Source organism: Athene noctua, unplaced genomic scaffold (assembly GCF_965140245.1).
Source record: "Athene noctua unplaced genomic scaffold, bAthNoc1.hap1.1 HAP1_HAP1_scaffold_44, whole genome shotgun sequence".
Lineage (NCBI taxonomy): Eukaryota > Metazoa > Chordata > Aves > Strigiformes > Strigidae > Athene > Athene noctua.
In genome coordinates, this window is record NW_027437540.1 from 1066977 (window position 1) to 1087154 (window position 20178).

Consider the following 20178-nt stretch of genomic DNA (forward strand, 5'->3'; position numbering starts at 1 on the left):
GAATGTGGTTTCACATAAAATGTGAAATGTAGTACATTCAGTAGCACATGCCAGTGCTACTGAAGAGAAGAATGCTTATCACAAGATGGTCGGCAGAATAAATTTCCACCTGCTGTATTAAGGCAAAGCATTAATTCCAAGCACTTTGAGGAGTTCAGGTAAAGCCCTTTGTACAAAAGAAAAATTTTATTCGTGTTTCCAAGAGCGTATTTTTTTGAGAAATTGAGATAAAAGGCATACATGAACATCACCATGATTACATACTATGAAATGCCCACTGAAATGATGTTCCCATCAAACATATTTGTATTGAGGAAACCATTAAGGCTTGTAGCCCATGGCAAAAATAAAATCAAACGGAAGGAAAACACCCTTATTGTTGTCATATGAAAAATCACCACTCGGAAATGCCATGGGCGAAATTCTGATTATGTTGATTGAGGAGGGGGGGAAAAGGGCAAGAAAAAAAAATCAAACCATAAACATACAGGGCAGTATGACTTAAGATAGATCACAAATAGATGATATCCCCAACTTCAAAAAGGGAAAAAAAAAAGATGTTAAAATAGAAATATGCCTCTTAAAATGGTTCTGAAGCTCGACTCTGATCCACAGCCAGTACTGTCAGAGGGCTACAGATCATGAGGAAAAGGTCAGCAGGCAACAATTCAGCAAAGACTGTTGGCAGTAAGGCTCACTCTGGCAGAAACTACTGCAGGAATCTATCGCCCAGGATGTAATTGATCTAAGAAAAGTGAACACCCCCCCATCTGATTCGGCATGCTAGATGGGGTCAGTGTTTCAGTCAAGTCGAACTGGTCAAGTCTGTCCTTAAGTCCCAGCTCTGGTCTCCACCCAGCTCAGTGCTGGGCCAAGGGCACAACACGCAGCATCGCTGCTCTCTAGGCCAAATTCTTGTGTTCTTGAGACACCGACACAGCGTGTGAGGGGGCAGAGCACAGCGCTGTGCCCCAACAGGCCGGCTGCCCTCCACAGCCCAGGGCAAGAGAACTGCGGCGCTTCCACCGGCACCCCCCGTCTCACAGGGGAGATGCAGCAGCGCCTGTCTGCACCTGCCAGGGCCCGCAACAGGACGACCAACAGCTCACCTGGAATTTCAGTCAGGCCACATATTTCACCTCTCCGACAGCTAGAGGAGTCTGCTCAGCAATCTGGGGGCAAAAATAATCTTACTGCATTGTAGCTGTCCCTGATTTTCACTCCGCTTCTTTGGTTGAAACCAGCAAACGAACCTGAATTACCCTTTAACGAGTAATATTGCAAGGGCTGCAGAGAGCCAGAAAAGCCCTACCATAAACAGACTGTAATACAGCCTTCCAGCCTGTTATACAATGTGCAGTTACATATTTTAATTACATTTATTACCTAAGACGAGAGAATTAACGTGAACTGAACCTTCAATGACCCAACTGGATTCATGCCAATTGTTTTACTGTGCAGACCCCCAAGATGCAGAAGCCGGCAGAACAACCTGACCTCAGAACCGCCAGTCAAGCCCCCTTTTTTAATCCACTGCTTTCTGCCATCTTTTTACTATTTGCAGTTTGAAGCTGGTTTTATCATCTCCAAAATTTTTGTTTCAGTCTGTGGCTAGCACAGAAGTAGCTTTAAAGACACGGGGCAGTGCGGCCTGTGCCCTGGTGCTCACACGCTGTGAAGGTTGCTGCTCTCCCAGCCGCTGCAGACTCTGCAGTCGAACGCTCCCTCGGTACCATCTCGGCACGTCTGACCTTTCTGCTGGGAGACCCCGTCACGCTGCATAACATGGTCAACATCATCCCATCCTCGTCCTGAAAAGGTATGAACTAATTCGAGGTGTGGTAATACTCACATGCTTTGAACCCCACTTCTGTCAGAAGGTGAATTACATTCAGTTTGGGGATACAACAGAATGCTTGGAAATTCCAGCACCTGAGTAAGTTCATCTCCACGGGTGTCAGACTCAGAGCAGTCATTTCTGGAACAGTCACCCTTGAGCATGCATCCCCATGAGAACTCCATCTCATCAAAGCAGCATTAGCAGTGCTGTACTGAATGATCCACGCACTGGGGCACGGGCAAAGGCTTACAGCCTGCAACGGGAATAATCAAATGATGGAAGTGAAGATACTTCCATAAGGTAGTGCACTACTCTACTGCTACTGCATTATGTACATCATTTTTTGTAGAAAAAAGATAAATAGGTAATATATATGAAAATACATCTAAAATAAGACATATTACGTAAAATATAATTTTAATGTACAAATATCTATACACCCAGTAACTATTTATCTGCTTGTATGGACGAGTAGAGTATATAGCAAGTGAAGTAAACGTTACACCCTTTAGAGGGTGAAAAACAGTCTCCAACTGCACGCTCATTCTAACACCCTTCCTGTGCTTTGCTCTGTCTCTCCCAGTGCCCCCCCCCAACCAATCCTCTTCCCTTCTAAAGATGCACGATCCAGCCACCGGCCTTTCCCCTCACCACAGCGCCTCCTGCTCAACGTTTCCGACCCCCTTCTCCAGTCAAACTGCCACCTTCGCTGCCAGCTGAGGCCTCCGCCGAGAAAATATAACCCCTCCTCCTCCTCCTCACAGAGCTGCTGAGGATGGGAAAGGCACACAAACCAGACTGCGAGCGGCCGGAGGCGGGGAAGTTCACCCACTCTATCGGCTGCTCAGAGCAGGGCTGGAGGAGGCGTCACTGTGCAGGGGAAGGCAGCGCCGAGGGACACGCTGGGAGAGCAGCGCGGGCACGGCAGAACCTGGGCAATCCTTCTCACCTGGGATGAGAAGACCCCTGGCAGAAATCAACCAAAGTCCAAGGTCACACCTCGTGACGCCAGTACACTCCAGGCCAAAGTGTGAAGGCTCCACTGTGTAAAGAAAGAAGGAAACTCCGTACCTAAAAGTTCCATCTGTTCAATGTTACCGTACGACCTTTTAAAATGAAAAGCATCAACTATTACCTGGCTAACCATAGTATTCCAGAGGACTGTAAATATTACTGCAAGGAAGACCTCAGTTTCTGTTTAGCACAAAACTGGGAGCTTCTCTGAAAAACAGGCTGTAGTCTTCAATTACTGCGTAGCTACAATAGAGAGATATATAGGGCAGACACCTATAACGTGTCTCTGAACGCAGGAAATACCACACATTCAAAATTATGCAACTGTTCACAGAAGCGTTTCAGAAATAGTCGAACTTCATTTCGATTTTTCTTAAATCACCAACAGCCTTTTCGAATGCTTATTAGCAGCTACTTTTATCTATCCATTTTAATGGAATAGAACTTAAGTAAAAGCTTCCACAAGTCCTTCTTAAGGGTTCAATATTTCCACCTTTCAGCAGTTTCTTAGAACTAAAGTAACAACATTCTACACCTTCTAAACCAGAATTTAATTCTTCACTTTTTTGTTTTAATTTTCTTCTCTAGATCCTTTTCTGTACCGCTCCTCCCTTCTCCCCTTACAATCTTCTGTCATTTTTCTCTCCTTTTCCCACCTTCTCTGCATTTTTTTCTTCCTTTTCCCCCTTCTTCCCTCTCTCCATCCTACCTTTTCATTCTTTATAAAAACCCTTTAAAGGCTGGGAGAAGGGACAGAGGTAAACTGTCAAGAATAGAAAAGTTGCAGCCAAAAATTGCTATTACCCTCTAATTATTTTCTCTCTCTGGTATTGTTCCCATTCGACCCCATCCCAGGCACAGCTGTGCCCGGCCCTGAGGAGACGAGGGGCTGTTATAAGCGGTTCCCAGCAATGGGGAGGGCAGGAGCCAGGCTCCTTAGCGTTATCAGTCCTTCTCTCCAGAGACCGGCGTACAGCCCGCGGAGGGGGGTGGAATCAGAAAAATTCAGAAAAACTGGCAATATCAGCCTACACTATCAGAAATACAGAGCATAAAAATTGACACGGGGAGAGGTAAGCAGGGGAGTGCAGCGACCCGCAGGCCAGCAGCGCGCTCAGCCCGTGGCACAGCTGCGGGCACACACAGGCTGATGTGCTCCTGCTTTTGACAGAGCTGGGGAGGGACTATCACACAGCAGCAACATCTACGCCTTCTGAAGAAAGACCCGGCACAGCTCATACTTTGAGCTTCAAACCCGTGTCCTCAGAGGTCACGGAGACACCATGTCACTGCCCTGGCATCGCTCTGGGGCTGGGCACATGTTCAGCCTTTCCCAGGACACTTGTGCCCTGGCCACCAGGGATCAGGTCAGACCTTACAGGCTGTGACACAGCCCAGGTGCCAGAGCACATCTGGGGTCAGTAGGTATTATCTGCACATGGCTTCAAGGAGAAGAGCACAGTGCCACGCACAGGGATTTGATCCAGCTCTGGGCCCCAGCAGCCCCTTCCCAGCAGGTGCGGGGCTGGGAAGCTCTGTGGGCACGTGGAGCCCGACCACGGCCCCTCCTGCTCAGGAACGGCCGCTCCGTTCCACGCATCACACGGTGCTCGGCGCCTGGGGAGCTCACAGCTGACGGGGCTTTCTGCTCAGCTATCCAGCTATTCTGCCTTCTCGCCCACTCACTGCAAAGATTATCAATTTTCCGGATTCTCGAGTTTAAAAATATCTCCCCCGAGGCATAAAGGAAGAGAGGCGGGTGGGTACAGTAGGGGTTCCCTCAGTGGATGCACCAAGGGACCAGGCACGAGAGTCACCGACTCACGTCATCCCCAGGACAGACAGACACTCTTCTCCTGCCAGGGAAACGTCCACGTTGCCAAACACCAGCACACGCTGTTGCCGAGGCTGCGGCCTCCGATAAGCCTCAGCAAATGCCTCTGACCTTCCCTTCAGCAGTTGGTCCTGAACTCTGGGAGTCACAGTGCACTGCGCCTTCAGCAGCTCCACCAGTCCAAGCAGCACCCTTTACAGAATGAAGCACTTTTTACTTTTCTTTTTACCCAAGGATATCCCAATCTCACCTTCAGTTATTGCATTTATAGTGTTCCCTCTTTGCAAGAGAATTCACTGGGTTTCAAAGTACACGTTTGCCAAGACCACAGATCAAATGGTCCTAAACTGCTTCGGATGTCTGAAAGGGAGAGATTTGCATATTTGTTTTTCTTTAATCACATCTATCCTTCTTTTCTCCTCTTAAGCAAGCCCACCTTTCATGCCTAACCACTTAGGGCCAACAGGAACACTTAGAAAGGTCGCTTTGTTGTACTCAGTCTAACATTTCACAGTACCTTGTTTTCCCGAAACAGGGTTATCTATCGCCCGGGACTTACCCGCATTGCATTCTGCAGAGCAAAAGCACTTCCTAAGGTAATGAACACAGAGCATGTTGTCAAACAAACAAACAAAAAACTCTATTCCCCTTTAAAAAGAATTTAAAAAATCAAAATTCAGTCATTTCTAAATCCTGTAGTACATTCTACCGATTCCCACGACTCCTGAGCTATGAGCTGCATCAGCCCGTCTGTGTCTTTGCACAGTGACTCCGACAGCCCGCGAAGGGCACCGCAGAGATTGCCACGAACTGCGGGGAGCTCTGAGCCCAGGCTGCAGCGCCCGGCGCGGCACTGACACACAGAAATCCTACGGGACCTGTATGCACCTAGCGCCTGCAGCCATCCTGCTCCTTTCTTATTGAAAAGGATCCAAACGTAGATCTATAAACCCAATTTCTAACGAAACTGAGAGATCTCCAATACCTGCTCTAAACATCGGTGTCTTCCCAGAGTCAACCTTCCAGTTCTTTACATTTCTCGGGACAGCAAAGTAAACAATGATTAACACAAACTATTTTGTGAACAAAGATTTCTTCTCACCTGATGTAAACATCAGGAAAAAAAACCAGTAACCAGAAAAGTGACCGCTCACAGATTAATATTCATGTGTGAATTTACATCGATGTTTCACATTAATCTGATTTTGTTTAGACAGTGTAAACTAATACATTTGAAAGTATATTTTCACAAGTAGTTTTCAGTGGAAAACTTGATAAAAATTAAAAAGTATCGGAGGCCTGACTTTAGCAGGTCCCAGGCTTGACCAACAGCCTTTCACAGCCTGGGCTGAGGACAGGATTGTCACATTCTACGTTGCCAGGACAACTTTCATACCGCCAGCTTATGACTGGCCCAGGTTTTGAATAGAAAGATACAGTTATGAACTAAATCTGCCTTTCTATCTGAAAAGCAAATGAATCTCCAAGAGCCCAAAGAAATCCAAACCCCACATAAGCCAATGTATTAGTTGAAATCCTGAACATAAGCCAAAATGAATTTGCCTCACATCAACAGTTTCCAGACTGGACAGAACAATTATTGCAGGCTTGTATGAAAGACTGTACTACTGCTCACTGAGTGCACAGGCGAAGGAATTACACACCTTCTGAACAATCCTACCCTGCCCTGCAAGGAGCTTTATGATGCTGAGCTATAGGAGACTAATGGACACGACCGGAGGTTTAACAAACTCATGCTGTGCCACAGAGGAGAATCTAGATTTTTAAGATTAAAGTTAAAGGCCTGATTCTCATTGCCTTCAGAATGCCAACTGAAACTCCGAGGTCAATTGTACTGTCATCGCATAGAGAGAAACCAGCTCCCTCATGCCCCAAGCGATGCTGAGCTTTCCATGGGGAGAGATGCTCTTCCTGTGCCTCCTCCTCCCAAGAGTCTTTTTCCTTTATGTTTGTATTACAAAACACACAACTGCCTTGGGAATACCTTGCACAGTCTATTAGTAAAGCCACACCCATGTCTAAAATGTGCTTGTCTCCAAAAATATATGGACAATTACCTGGCACGTTAGCTCATTAAAAATACCGCTGATAACAAACAAGTTTTGAACCACCAGACAGTTCCAGGCAGTCATCGCTTCCCACACCCTCCACACCTTCACAGCTGAAGTCACACGCTTCTCCTCATGTTCATAATCACAGGCACCTTACACAAAGCAATAAATATTTACATACGTGCAAAATAACGCACAGAAGCAGCTCACGAGCCCCCACGGCAGGGAGCAGCACTAGAACCGAGAGGCTCTCAGCGCTCACGGAGCCGTACAGCGCTGTGGCACAAGCACAAGTGCAGTGCCAAGATGCTGCTCGAGAACACGCTCTGCACTGCTGACATCTGGGATCTGACCAAGCATCACCTCCCTTCACACACTGATCAGGATACCTCCTGACTAGAGGCACTGCTATCCTACCCAGGAAAATAACTACCTGTAACCAGCTTACAAGAAAATCTATTCAAACTCTCCACGGAACAGTGTGATTCCTCCAGCTCCTATCACAGGCTGGTACACAAAGTACATACATACTGGTACATAAAGAAAAAAACATTAACGGGGAAAAATCTCGGGTTTGACCTTTACCAGTAAACCCAGCGCCATCCACTGACACCGTGTTTCTGGAGCCCTGTCCCCTGTGTGCCCGCCCGCAGCTCCGCACAGCAGCAGGGCTCTTCTCAACCCCGGGCTCTGCCCAGGGACACGAGAAGTCACAGCGCTGCCAACTCACAGCAAAGGCTCCAGGCTCTCGTCCTTGAAGCAAAACCCTTCCAATCTGCACTTAGGCATTTCATACAAAATCCACCAGCAATCCAAACAGCGGAGCACGCCATAAAAACAACCCCGGCTGCTCTCGGTACGTGTGCAGCTGGGCACGTGTTACCAAGAGCAGAAACCCAGGGTCTGGAGCATCGCTTCACCGTGGGTGTATCCCCGAAACACACGATCACACAGATCCTGGCACCACTGCCCGGGGTTCCTCCTGCACCAAAAAGAATCCTGACACTTCTCTACGTTTCCTTCCTCTTTACACCCAGCAGCAGCCAGGGCATTAATTCTGGTTTCTCACCCGTTACACTCTTCCCTTGATTAAAGTGTTTTACAGTAACAGCCACCCCAGGCCAGACTCTAACCCAGATCTCCGGGAACCTCGGCAGATGGGGTCTGGAGGGGAACGCCCGGTACCGCCGGGAGTCTGACAGCGGCGTTCCCTCGAGACAGCTCACCTCCAGCTTTCCAAAACCCCCGAAAACACCCACCGTCCCGGTTAGACCGGGAAGGAGCGAGGAAACGAATCCTTTGCTCAACCTCACTCTTGACCAAAGTGCAATTTCCATGCGGCCTTGGCGCACAGAAGCCCACAATCCTACCAGCTTCTAGGGGGTTGGAGAGACAGCCTTCCTGCCGTGTCAGCACTGCTGAGTAACAGCCAAATCACTGGTGCATGATCAACCCTGTTCCAGCCATGGGTACGAAGCACAGCAGGAACGGGGCTGCTTGGGGGAAGTTCACTCCATCCCAGCCAGAGCCGGTACCGTGGTGTCGAGGGCTCTCTTCCAACCTGTGTTACTCTGTGAGTCAAAGAATCTTTCCCTTGGAGAGCTCTTTGAAGACAAACTAGACAGAGGAAGAAGAAAAAACAGAGAGGCAACAGCAGAGATATAAAATGCACCAGTATGAATATAGGAGTTCTTCTGACAAATATTTCTCCACTCCAGCTGTTAGTAGGGAATCTATCAGATAATTTTGATGAAACAAGCTGACTTCTGCCTGCTCAGCTACCGGGTCCCCAGTGCCATATGGCTGGGCACAGCATCATGTGGTCAGTTGTGTCTCAGAACTCCTAATCTAGCAAGAAGCCAACAGCTGTGAGGGCTCTGAAGTCACTTCTGCCTGTGGAGGTGATAGGCCACAGCAGGACCAGGGCTGAGCAAGGGACTGTGGGGTCACAGCTGGTAGGTCACTCCTTGTCTCAGGGCTTGGAGAGGACCTTTCAAGCTCCCCTCTGCCAGCACCTCTGCCAGGCCAGCAGAAGGCACCCAGCTGGCACATCGACTGTGAGATCCCCTCTGCCAAAGGGCCCAGGCTCACTCCAGGAACGGGGCTGATATTTGGGTTGTCGAGTCTCTTCCGCATGAGTACACGATGGGAGAGCAGTGGGCACACAGGTTTGTTGGGTCTACCCGAGAAGCTGAAGGGCCAGCAACCCTGGGAGATCACGGTGAGGCTACTTCTCCATGGTCAGGTCCACAGTCCGCAGGCAGGCTTGGGTTGGGTTCCCTGCCTGAAGGGTTGTTTCCCAGAGGACTGTGGGAAGCAGCAGGAGAGAGACACGATGCCACAGAGTGCAGCTTGGAAGGTGGAGACTGGGCATGAGGAGGAAGAAATGTACTCCAAGGATAGTGCTGTGCTTCAAGAAGTCATCCAGAACGTGGATGCGTTCACTCCATGTCTCTGTGTTTCAAGGAACAGAGTGTGAGGGTGGCCAGACGTCAGCGAAGTGTGGAAATGTCAGGGGGAGAGCAAGGTGATGAAGCGAGATGGGGATCTAAGTCTTGCAGGGAAACAGAAGCAGGTTTGGGACAGTGTAGGACAACCAGTGGGGGAGATGGCAAAGGGTGCTCTCAAGGCTGGAAGTCACCAAGAGAATAAAAGTCTTTGTTCCTTTGGGTACAACAATCGTCTCTGCCACCAAGGAAGAGGGGACATGTTGTCCTCAGGCCCTGGGGGGGCCTCACTGCCCCCTTGCACACCCCCAGTAAGGCTGAGGAACTGTTGTACCGGTGTCCTTTACTCAGCATTTGTACCCAGCAAAAGCCCCCCTGGGCCAGCTCTCGCCCTCGGCCTTAATGCCGGATTCTGAGCAGCACCTCTTGGCTCTGGCGACCTGAGGTGTTTCTGACACTCTGAGGTGTCTCATCAGACTGAACCCACCCACCCCAAATCACCACAGGGAGCAGAAAATATTAAGTGCATCACTTCTTTCACCCTTGAAGTAAAAATAAAGGGCTAAAATTCCCTTTCCCTGGGGTAAGCCGACAGATAAACCCCGCAGACAGCACAGACCCCAACAGACAGCAAAACCCACCGAGTTCAAGGGAAAAGGACAAGCACAGTCACACAGCAGAACGTCTGGAGTGCCACAACCGGGACAACAAACCTTTCATTTTTTGAAAACTAATTCAGAACCATGAAAAAGTTTGGGGTTTTAGACCAAAGCTTTCCCTTCCCCGGCGATGCCCCCACCCCCTGCAGGGAAATGGGCCCCAGCCCCCTGCGCCCACCCACTGCTGGGCCGGAGCCACCACCACTAGTGCTGGGGCTGCTGGGGCTGGTGCCCCCTTGGCAGGAGAAACACTCAGTCACCACCCAGACCAAAGGGAGTGTTTTCAAAGGAGCAATTCCCCCTTGCCGGGTGAACCAAATCTCTGCAGGAACATCCCTCAGGGGAGACCATGGAGAGCTGGAGGCCTCCTGCCCAGGCCGCCTCCCTCAGAGCACAGAGCCCTGGCAGAGTGTCGCAGGCAGTAGGCCCTGTGGGGCCAGGGGACCCCGGGGGGCTCCAGCACGTTGTGTCCCCCCAGCACCTGCCCACACTCCTGCCTGTGCCGTGAGGGGGCACTGGGGACCTGGGGGCTATTGGGGGGTGTTATGGGGGTTCTGTGGGAGGTGTGGGGGTTATTGGGGTCCTGGGGGATTATTTGGGCCCTAGAGGGAGTGTAATGGAGTCGGGGGGTGGGGGCTCTGTGTGTCCTGGAGGGGTTTGGGAGGGGTATTGGGGTCCTCGGGGGAGGGGGGTGTCTTGAGGGAGATATTGGTGTCTGAGGTGGGGGGAGTGGGGACGTCCTGGAGGGGGTTCAGGGGGAGTTACTGGGCTCTGGGGGTGTCTTGAAGGAAGTAATGGGGTCTTGGTGCTTGGGTGGTGTTATTGGGGCCATGGGGGAGTTGAGGGGCTTATCACTGTCTGGGGGGGGGCAGGGGGGGTGGTGTGTCTAAAGGGCTCCTGAGGGCAGTTTCTGGGGGAGATAATGGGGTCCTGGGGAACTATAATGGGGTGCAAGAAGGGTCCAGTGGGGGCTAGTGGGGTGCTGGGAGGGATCCTGTGGGAGTAATTGGGGTCCTGGGGCTCTTCTGGGAGGGCTAATGGGGCTTAAGGTAGTCCTGGGGGTGGGCTGGTGGGGTTCCGGGGAGATACTTGGGGTCTTGGGGGGTGAAATGGAGACCTGGGGGGCCAGTAGTATCTGGGGGGCACTAACGAGGCTGGGGGAGGATTGGGGTGACTGAGGGTGTTTTGGAGGGACCTGGGGGTGGCAAATACAGTTTGGGTGGGTTGCAGGGGAGATTTGGGATTCCTGGGGGTCCCAGGGGTACCTGTCCCTCCCCCCCCCCTGCAGGTGCTGCTGCCCCAGGGGCACCCCAAGAGCATCAGCCCCGACCCCCTCCAGTACCAGTGCTGGGACGCTGTGGGGGTGGGGGACGGCGCCTCCACCGTCACCAGGGCCACCCTCAGCTGGGTGCTGCGGGGTGAGTTCCCTGGGTCCCAAAACCCCCTTTTCACCCCAAAGTGTCTTTCATCCCCAGATTGATGTCTGACCCCCAAACCCCCAGTATCACCCCAAAATTTCCCCATTAGACCCCCAAAGCCTTTTTTGACCCTTACATCTCCCACTTTGAACCCGTGATCTCACTTTGACCCCCAAATCAGCCACAGTGTCACCAAAATCCGGGATAAAAGAACTTACCTACACCAATTTGACGCAGATAGGCAGACACTCCTTTATTGACGGCCGGACGTGTAGGGGAGTGCTCTCACCAACAACACGTGCCAGGCACCAGAATCATACACCTTCTATAGAACTTACTCCTACATATTCATTAGGTCTTCATGTATAAGCACACAGCTTCCAAGAAATCATGAACATATTCTCCTCCCACTTCCGATTCTGCGCAGCAGAGGTTAGAAATGTCTAGAAATGGCTCTGGGGTGTAATGTGAGTAGGTGGTCCGTGGGTCAGCGGTCGCAATCTCCCCCGGCCGGAATCACCTTTTGCTTAAGGACACGGTTTTCTTGGCAGGTACCTGCAAGCTGTTACGGTTACGGCCCTCAGTTCCCATTAATCCTGGACCTTGACAACTCCTTGCATTCTTCTAGTCCAATGTATGTATTATAAATCAGTTTACAAATCTTCTTGTGTTTTGGTTACCTAGGTTTTAACTGTTTCTACTAGATAATTGTCGCCAATCCCTTCGGCCTTGGTACGGGGCTGTACAGGGAACATTTAGAGTAGCAGCTGGTTGTTAGGTTCAAAATACAATAAATGTAAAATGATTTTTACTAAAATATCTTTTAGTTCCACACTTATACTAAAATCAAAACACAATCAAACACAATTTGATCCGTTAATAATAAAATCAGTAACATTACCAAGAGCAGAAACCCAGGGTCTGGAGCATCGCTTCACCGTGGGTGTATCCCCGAAACACACGATCACACAGATCCTGGCACCACTGCCCGGGGTTTCTCCTGCACCAAAAAGAATCCTGACACTTCTCTACGTTTCCTTCCTCTTTACACCCAGCAGCAGCCAGGGCATTAATTCTGGTTTCTCACCCGTTACACTCTTCCCTTGATTAAAGTGTTTTACAGTAACAGCCACCCCAGGCCAGACTCTAACCCAGATCTCCGGGAACCTCGGCAGATGGGGTCTGGAGGGGAACGCCCGGTACCGCCGGGAGTCTGACAGCGGCGTTCCCTCGAGACAGCTCACCTCCAGCTTTCCAAAACCCCCGAAAACACCCACAGTCCCGGTTAGACCGGGAAGGAGCGAGGAAACGAATCCTTTGCTCAACCTCACTCTTGCCCAAAGTGCAATTTCCACGCGGCCTTGGCGCCCAGAAGCCCCCATTTCACTCTCATTTTTTTAACTGTCCTTTGCACTTCTGATCCGCCCCTCGCCCACTTTCTCTCTCCCACCAACACGCGCAGACCCTCCGCAGATCCCCCCCCCGGCGTGTTCCCGGCCGCCCGCCCCGGGTCCGCGCACAGAGCCCGCGGGAATCCCCCGCCCGGAGGAACCGGCGTCCCGGGACCGAGCGGCCGCACCCGGCCCCGCCGGCCCCGCCGGCCCCTCTGGCAGCGCCGAGCGCCGCAGCGCCGACACCGAGACGCGGCGAGCGGAGCGAGCGGCCGGCAGCGGCCTCGGGGCGACGGAGCCGCGGCCGCGGCGGCGCTTCCCGCCGGCCCCGCCCAGAAGGGCAGGGGAAGCTCGCGCTGGGGCCGATGGCCCCCACGGAGCTGGAGGAGGTGCCGCTGGCCGGGGGCTCCAGCGGGGACCACAGGGCCCTGGCAGCAGCCCCCGGCCTTGGCTGCGCTTGGGGACCAGCAGCCCCCGGTTCTCGGCCTTTGCAGAGGAGACGACGCGGCCTCCGCGAGGGGGTGTCTGTGAGCCATGGGCAGGGCTGAGGATCCCACCTGGAGCCAAAGGCTTGCTGCAGCCTCCTCTGCCGGCCTGGGGCACCTCGGGGCGGCCCTTCCCTCCAGGCACCTCCCTGCAGCCCAGAGGTTGTCCCCGACGCTCGCTCGGAGCTCAGGGGGACGACTGGCACAATGTGCGTGCAGGGAGCAGGGGAGGGAAGAGGCACGAGGGCTCCACGCCAGGTCAGACAGCCCGGGCCAGGGGCTCTCCCTTTCCCAGGCAGGCTCTGCCCTTCCGCTCCCACGCGCGCACACGAAGACACCCCCTGAGATCCGGTACCTGTCCGGGCCTCAGCCCCTGCCCCACGGTTCCCCGTCTTACTGATTTTATTAACAACTGAAATTAAATTGTGTTTGATTCTAATATAAGTATAGAATTGAGATATTTTAGAAAAAATAATTTTACATTTATTGTATTTTGAATCTAGCAACCGACTGCTACTCTAAACTTCCCCATACAGCCCTGTGCCAAGGCTGAAGGGATTGGTCATGATTGTTTAGTAGGAACGGTTAGAACCTAGGTAACAAAACACGAGGTGATTTGTAAACTGATTTATAATGCATACATAGGACTAGAAGAATGCAAGGAGTTGTCAAGGTCCAGGATTAATGGGAACTGAGGGCCGTAACCGTAACAGCTTGCAGGTACCTGCCAAGAAAACCGTGTCCTTAAGCAAAAGGTGATTCCGGCCGGGGGAGATCGCGACCGCTGACCCACGGACCACCTACTCACATTACACCCCAGAGCCATTTCTAGACATTTCTAACCTCTGCTGCGCAGAATCGGAAATAGGAAGAGAATATGTTCATGATTTCTTGGAAGCTGTGTGCTTATACATGAAGACCTAATGAATATGTAGGAGTAAGTTCTATAGAAGGTGTATGATTCTGGTGCCTGGCACGTGTTGTTGGTGAGAGCACTCCCCTACACGTCCGGCCGTCAATAAAGGAGTGTCTGCTTATCTGCGTCAAATTGGTGTAGGTAAGTTCTTTTATCCCGGATTTCGGTGACACCCAGAGCTGCCTCAGGCAGACACCAGCCCACCGGGCTCCCAGAGCTGTCAGGGGGGGAAGAGGTCCCAGGAAGGGCCAGGGGGCAGAAAGCCAGCCTGCCCCCAGCTCTGCTCTGCCTGGGAAAGCTGAGCCCAGCCCAGCCCAGCCCCACCTCTGCGGGGAGAGCAGCTGGGCGAGGGGCAGGGGGACGGGGCTGCCTCCAAACCCAGCTCAGCTCCCCTCGGGGCTTGACGCCGCTGCTTCTGCCTGACAGGAGTGACTGAGGAGCTCCCGGTCCAGCTCTGCTGTGGGCTTGGGAAGAAGGACACAGACCTGCTGTATTCAGCCTAAGAATAACTGCTGTATTGAGACAAAGGGTGCAGCGGGTGGTTGGGGGCATCGGGAGCAGAAGGGGTGGTCGGGGGCATCCAGAGCTTTAGTTCAAAGGGCTGCTGTTTCTTTTTGTCTTCGATCAGGCGCCGCCCCTGCTTCTTGATGTGTTCCCGGCAGAGGACATGGTCATCGTCATCATCGTCAGAAGCAGGGGGGTCTGGAGGAGAGAGCAGAGAGGAGCAGGTTGGGGAGGGTCTGCGGGGCCACCTCCGCTGTGCCTGTGTCCCTGGGGAGCTGTGGCCCGTTTTGGAGGGCTGGTGGCATCCCAGAGAGCCCCGTGCCAGGCCCTCGGGCACAGGCACTGTGACGGGCTCTCCCAGCCCAGCGTCCCAGGGTGACCTGCAGGGCCTGGGGATGCCACCGCTGGGGTCCCCCCCCAACACTGCTGGGGCTTCCCACCAAGGTCTGGAGCTGCGGGGCGGTGGCTTCACCTCCGCTTTGGGAAAAAGGGCCGTGAGCTGCAGAAGCTCCTTGTCTGCTCCAAGAGCCTCCAATCAGAGGAGGCCAGAGGCAGAGCCAAGCACTGGTTCTTCACCCTCAGGGCAGGGGATTTTGAAGACGAGGGCCCCCTCCCTGCCCCACAGCATCTCCCCTTGTTTCTGCTGGGGCTTAGCGCTTACCACCCCAACAGTTGCCGTCGTTCTCCCACATCCCCACCTAAAACCACGCCCCGTGCTCAAAGCCTTGGAGACAGCCAAGGTCAGACCCAAGGTCTGGAGGCAGCTCCTGGGTCGGGGTCTGCTGGGACAGTGGGAGACAGGCGAGGACGCTCAGAACTGCCTGTGGGCAGGGGCTGGGACAGGCGCTGGGGGACGTGTCCCCGCTGTGCTCTCCTACCCTTGGTGTCCTCCAAGGAAATCTTCAGGCTCCGGGGAGCCTGTGCCATCGTCTGCTCCAGGAGATTTCGGACCTTGACAAAAGTCTGTGAAAGACACCCTGGGTTAACTGCTGAAGGGGAGGGGGTGTTCAAACCCAGGGGTGCTTCACCTCCATGTCCCCATGGGGGGACACCCCGCAGCGCCCAGTGCCCCTTGGGGCTGAGCTGCGCCACGGCTCTTCCCCGGGGCCACGTCCGTGCTCCCATCTAGGAGGACAGCTTGGGACGGGCCACCTGGGAGAGCCCTGTGCGGGTCCCCAAAGACCACCGCAGGGATGGAGCCCCAGCACGCACCGCATTGTCCTCGTTGAGGCTGTGGCTCTCGGGGGGCAGGCTGGCCGTGCGCTGCACCAGGTACTGCAGCTTCTGCCTACAGTGCTGGAGCTTCTCCTGCGTACTCCAGGCCTGGACAAAAGCGTCCTGCAATCGGAGAGAGAACAACTACGTTGGTGGGGAAGAAGAGTCTCTTGGGGTGACAGTGGCCGCTCCACACATCACTGTGCTGTGCCGCTGCACCCCCAGCACCGGCCGGAGCCGTGCTCACCCCCGCACCGCACGGGTACCTGGCCGGGCACCGTGATGCCACGCAGCAGGACGGCCAGGTTGTTGACAGCGTGGTCAAACTGGAGCAGCAGATCCTCCTCCTTCAGCATCTGGGCTCGCATCTGCTCCCGCCGAGCCTCCTCCCGCTGCAGCTCCCTCCTCAGCTCCTCCTCCAGCTTCCTGCAGCCAGACACATTCACATCCATACAACTGCATCAGGGTGCAGAGACACCCCACATCTGTTGCCAAAAGTGCTCGTCTCACCCCCCGCACCGCCTGCAGAGCAGAGATGTTGCCTGCAACCCAACCCCACGCTGCTGGTCCCACTCCCCACGCCAGGCAAGGAGCAAGGGTCCTCCTGGTGCCACCCGCAGCGGGAGCTTTGGGGGCTCTGCCAGGCCCAGCGCTGGGGGAGCACTCTGCTCAGGAAACCTCCCAGAGCAGGAGGGGTGGGGGCTGCAGCGGGACGGGGGAAGAGGGGCCCTGTTGGGACACCCAGGATGCCCACATCCCTCCTCCAAGGGTGGTGGCCCAGTTGGCACGGCTGTCCCGAGGCCAGCAGTACCTGAGGGTGTTGGGGGGCTGGCGACGCTTCAGCTCATCGTGCTTCAGCTCCAGCTGGTGCAGCGTCTCCTTCAGCGCCTGCTGCTTCTCCTTGCACTGCTGGAGATACCGCTCCAGGTCCGCCGAGGCCTTCTGCTGCTCCAGGAACCTGCCAGCCATGTCCTGGCCAGGGGAGAGCACGAGGACTCAGCCCGTGGCCCTCCTGGAGGGTACAGGAGCCGGGCCGTGGCCTCGGGGAGGTCTCTGCCCCAGGGACTGCTGCAGGTTCACGGCATGGAGAAAAGCAGCTCCATCCCTGCCTGCACAGGAGGGGTCTGGGGGGCTGCAGGGGCAGAGCAGAGCAGAGCACCCCGCCGGGACACAAGGCCAGCAGAGAGGTCTCGGCTCAGCCCTGCGTTTTAACAGAGATGGGTTTTACTTACCCAGACGTGGGAGCACGGCACCGCAGCCTTGGCCTCCTCCACCTTTTTGGTGACCCAGGCCTTGTACTCCTCCTGGGACTTGGTGTCCTCCAGTTGGGTTCCTGGCGTGGGAGGGAAGCGTCAGGGAATGCTGCCTGCAGCTGTGCCCACGTCCCACCCCCCTGCACCCCGCCAGGCACTCACCCGCAAGAGGGTCCTGCAGCTGCAGTTTCGACAAGTCCACGGCGAGCTTGTGCCTGGCTTGCTGCAAGGATGTTCAGCGTCAGCCCCCGAGCTGCTGGCACCCTGGGGGAGCTGGCCCTGCAGGCCCCCCACCCACGGGGGGCTCCGCACTGGTGCCTGTCACCTGCCCGCAGCCCTGCCTGTGCTGGCCCCCCCAGCTCACCTCTCTCAGATGCCTTTTTAAGAATTCCTTGAGCTGCAGCTTCTGCGCGGCCTCGGAGCGGCACCAGAACTCTCTGTCCGCCCGCATCTGGGTTTTTAACTTCTCCACGTCGCCCTGCAGCATATCAGAGAAGGGAAAATTAGCTGCGGAAGCCGGAATGGACCTTTGGGAGCCAGCTGAGCTTCTGGGATGACCAGTGTCAAAAAGGACGCCTGCCCTCCCCGTGCTGAGCACGCTGCCTTCACCGTGGCTGGCGCTTCGGGCAGGCTGTCCCCAGCCCCAGGGCACTCTGGCCCAAGAGCGAGACCCAGGAGGAGCTCTGGAGGCAGCCGGGTGCCGTGGGCAAGCCCAGCTCAGTCTCTGTTGCAGGAAGACTCCCCGGCCAGCCGGGGCGCGTGGTGCTGTCGGTGGGCTCTGGAGTGTGGGAAAGGGCCCCACGGTGCCCCGGGCCATCTCACCTTGGTTACAGCAGCCGCTCTGCGGGCATCTGCAGCCACGAGCTCTGCATCTTCCAGCTCCCTATGGTAGCGTTCAGCCGTCCCACACAGGAGGTCCAGGTGCATAGGCAGGTGGTCCAGCTCCTGGGACAGAGAGAGGCACAGCACGTCACCCCACTGAGCCCCAGAGGTCCCCCACACTGTGACAGGGGGTGGAGGGAGCAGGAGGACCTGGCTGATGCGGGGGGGCGTAACACCAGAGCAACCCCTTGGACACCTCGTTGCCTTGGCAGGGGGAGCGGGTGGGACGATGGCACACAGTGAGGAGGGGCTCACCTTCCGCAGGGCATCCCGCACCTCCACGTACAGGGCTGTCACCTTCTGTGCAGCCTGAACTTTCAAGAGCATCTTCTCGATGCTGTTCTCCAGCTGGCGAATGGCCTGGGGCAGAGACAGGAGGGCGGACACGGGGTGACGCCACGTGCCGAGCCTGGAACCCACCGGGGGGGTGCAGGGCTGGGATGAAGGCCCCTCACGGGTGCTGCCACCCCAGGAAGGGGCCCTGGGTACCTGCAGCTGCGCCTGCTGCTGCTTGTCCTCCTTCTCCACAGCCTGCAGGCGCTGCAGCCGCCTCTGCAGCTCGTCCCGGGCTCGTCTCCGCTGCCTCACCTGGTCCAGCAGCAAGTTACAGGTGTTCACCCGCGCATGGATTTCAGCCCGGAGCTTCTCCTGGGTCACCTGCATGGACATGGGAGCGTTGGCCAGGCCAGAGGCAGGGCTCTCTGGGCACCTTCTCACAGGAGAAGGGTCCTGTCTGGAAAACTGCCCCTGAGGTAGAGCTACAGATGCCAGGACGTTGCTGCAGGACATCGTCGCTCCCTTGGCAGGACGGGCTCTTGGAGAGCTTTGCTCTGGGGGGCTGGTCGGGCTAAGGCAGAGCTGGGCAACTACTGAGGGCAGCGCTGGGTCAGGCTTAGGGACTCTGCACAGCGCAGACCCGGGGCTGGGCGCCAATAAAATCCATCGATTGGTGCCCCAGATGTGGCTGCTGGCAGAGAGCGGCGGCACTGCCCTGTCCCTGCAAGAGACCCCAGGGAAAGGCAGCTGCGTGGGGCCAGCACCCCTTGTCCCCACGGCCTTACAGCCAGGTCACAACCCAGGGACAGGTAGGGGAGGGCAGAGAGAGCTTCTCTCTCCAGGGATGCAGCTGGAGCCTGCAGGAACCCGGGCAGCCCTGGGGACACGCAGGCTGGGACGGCCAGGAGCTCTGCTGGGGCCAAGGATCTGCTCGGGGAGCTCCAGGGGGTCCCTTGAGCGGTGGAAGGGGACCCACGGCACCACACGGGAACACCCCGTGTCTCGCCGCACCAGCCCCGTGGGGCTGTCCCTGTGCCGGCCCCCGGCCCCTCCGCCACGCACGCTGTTCTTCCCAGCGCCCCGGAGCCCTGGCCCCCAGCGAGCAGCCCCTGCCCACCGGAGCCTGCCATGGCCTCCTGCCTCTCCCCGGCATAGCCACACCCGAGGGCTCCTGCGCTCCGCAGACCTGGGAGGTGGTGAGCTTGGGCACCGGGGGCAGGAGAGGGGCAAAGAGAACATCCCCCCAGCCTGGGGACGGTCACATCCAGAGGAAGCCGCATGAGGGGCAAGGGGGGTGCTGTCTCTGCAGGGCCAGCACAGGCAGGGGCACAGCAGACGGGACCTGCCGGTACCTTCTGGGCGCCGCTCGGGGCACGGACGTCCTGCACCGCCTCACACAGGCGGGGCAGCCGCTCGCTCTTCTGCTGGAGCTCTTCCCCGCAGGACCACGTGAAAGCCTCCCTCTCTTGCTCTGCAGGACACGAAGGTGCTGTTGGGACCACGCAGGACGATGGGGGGACCGAGAGCCCCCCGCCCGCCCCGTCCCGTCCCCGCGCAGCCCAAGGGGCAGCACCTTGCAAGGCGATGATGGTGCGCAGATCCCGGGCGTGCTGGATGAGCTTTGCCTTCCGGCCCGGCACGGAGCTGGTGCTCCTGCCTCGGCCCTTCAGCCCCGCCGCGCGTGTGGCATCCATCGCAGCTCCTCGCGCACTGGAGACAGCCCGGGCTGTGGCCACGGGTGGAGCCCAGCTCCCCGCGCCCGGGAACTGTTGCTGGGGCACGGAACAGGTGAGGTCATAATCGGTTACCGAGCAGGCGAAGGCAGGGCGGGCAGGGGAGATCCCCGCTCTCCTTCCCATCCCCGTGGCTACGGCAGCTGCCACCCGCCCAGCCGGGGGAGCCCCCCAAGCCCCGCCAGAAACGGCGAGGGGCATTTCAGGGAAAACAGCTGCACACCCATACCCAAACACGG

The 20178-nt window shown here is 55.7% G+C and overlaps 1 protein-coding gene across 1 annotated transcript; it reads right to left on the reverse strand.

The window, feature by feature from the left end:
• Window positions 1–14575: 14575 nt before the first annotated feature.
• On the reverse strand, window positions 14576–19900 carry LOC141954962 (coiled-coil domain-containing protein 183-like). Its single transcript, XM_074895054.1, has 12 exons — window positions 19559–19900; window positions 18420–18587; window positions 18186–18290; window positions 17871–17993; window positions 17413–17526; window positions 17211–17271; window positions 17028–17128; window positions 16607–16767; window positions 16062–16251; window positions 15793–15918; window positions 15459–15543; window positions 14576–14778 (listed from the first exon to the last, which is right to left on the reverse strand). The coding sequence occupies exons 1-12, from the start codon at window positions 19898–19900 to the stop codon at window positions 14576–14578; spliced, it is 1779 nt and encodes a 592-aa protein (XP_074751155.1).
• Between the last annotated feature and the right edge of the window lie 278 nt (window positions 19901–20178).

Bases quoted from the DNA above. Each gene is read 5' to 3' on its own strand.
- LOC141954962 (XM_074895054.1), bottom strand. From the start codon at position 19,900: ATGGATGCCACACGCGCGGCGGGGCTGAAGGGCCGAGGCAGGAGCACC. The intron at 17,994-18,185 runs GTGAGCCCCTCC...TCTCTGTCCCAG, and splicing joins TGCGGGATGCCCTGCGGAAG to GAGCTGGACCACCTGCCTAT. The intron at 15,544-15,792 runs GTGCGTGCTGGG...TGTCTTTCACAG, and splicing joins GCCTCAACGAGGACAATGCG to ACTTTTGTCAAGGTCCGAAA.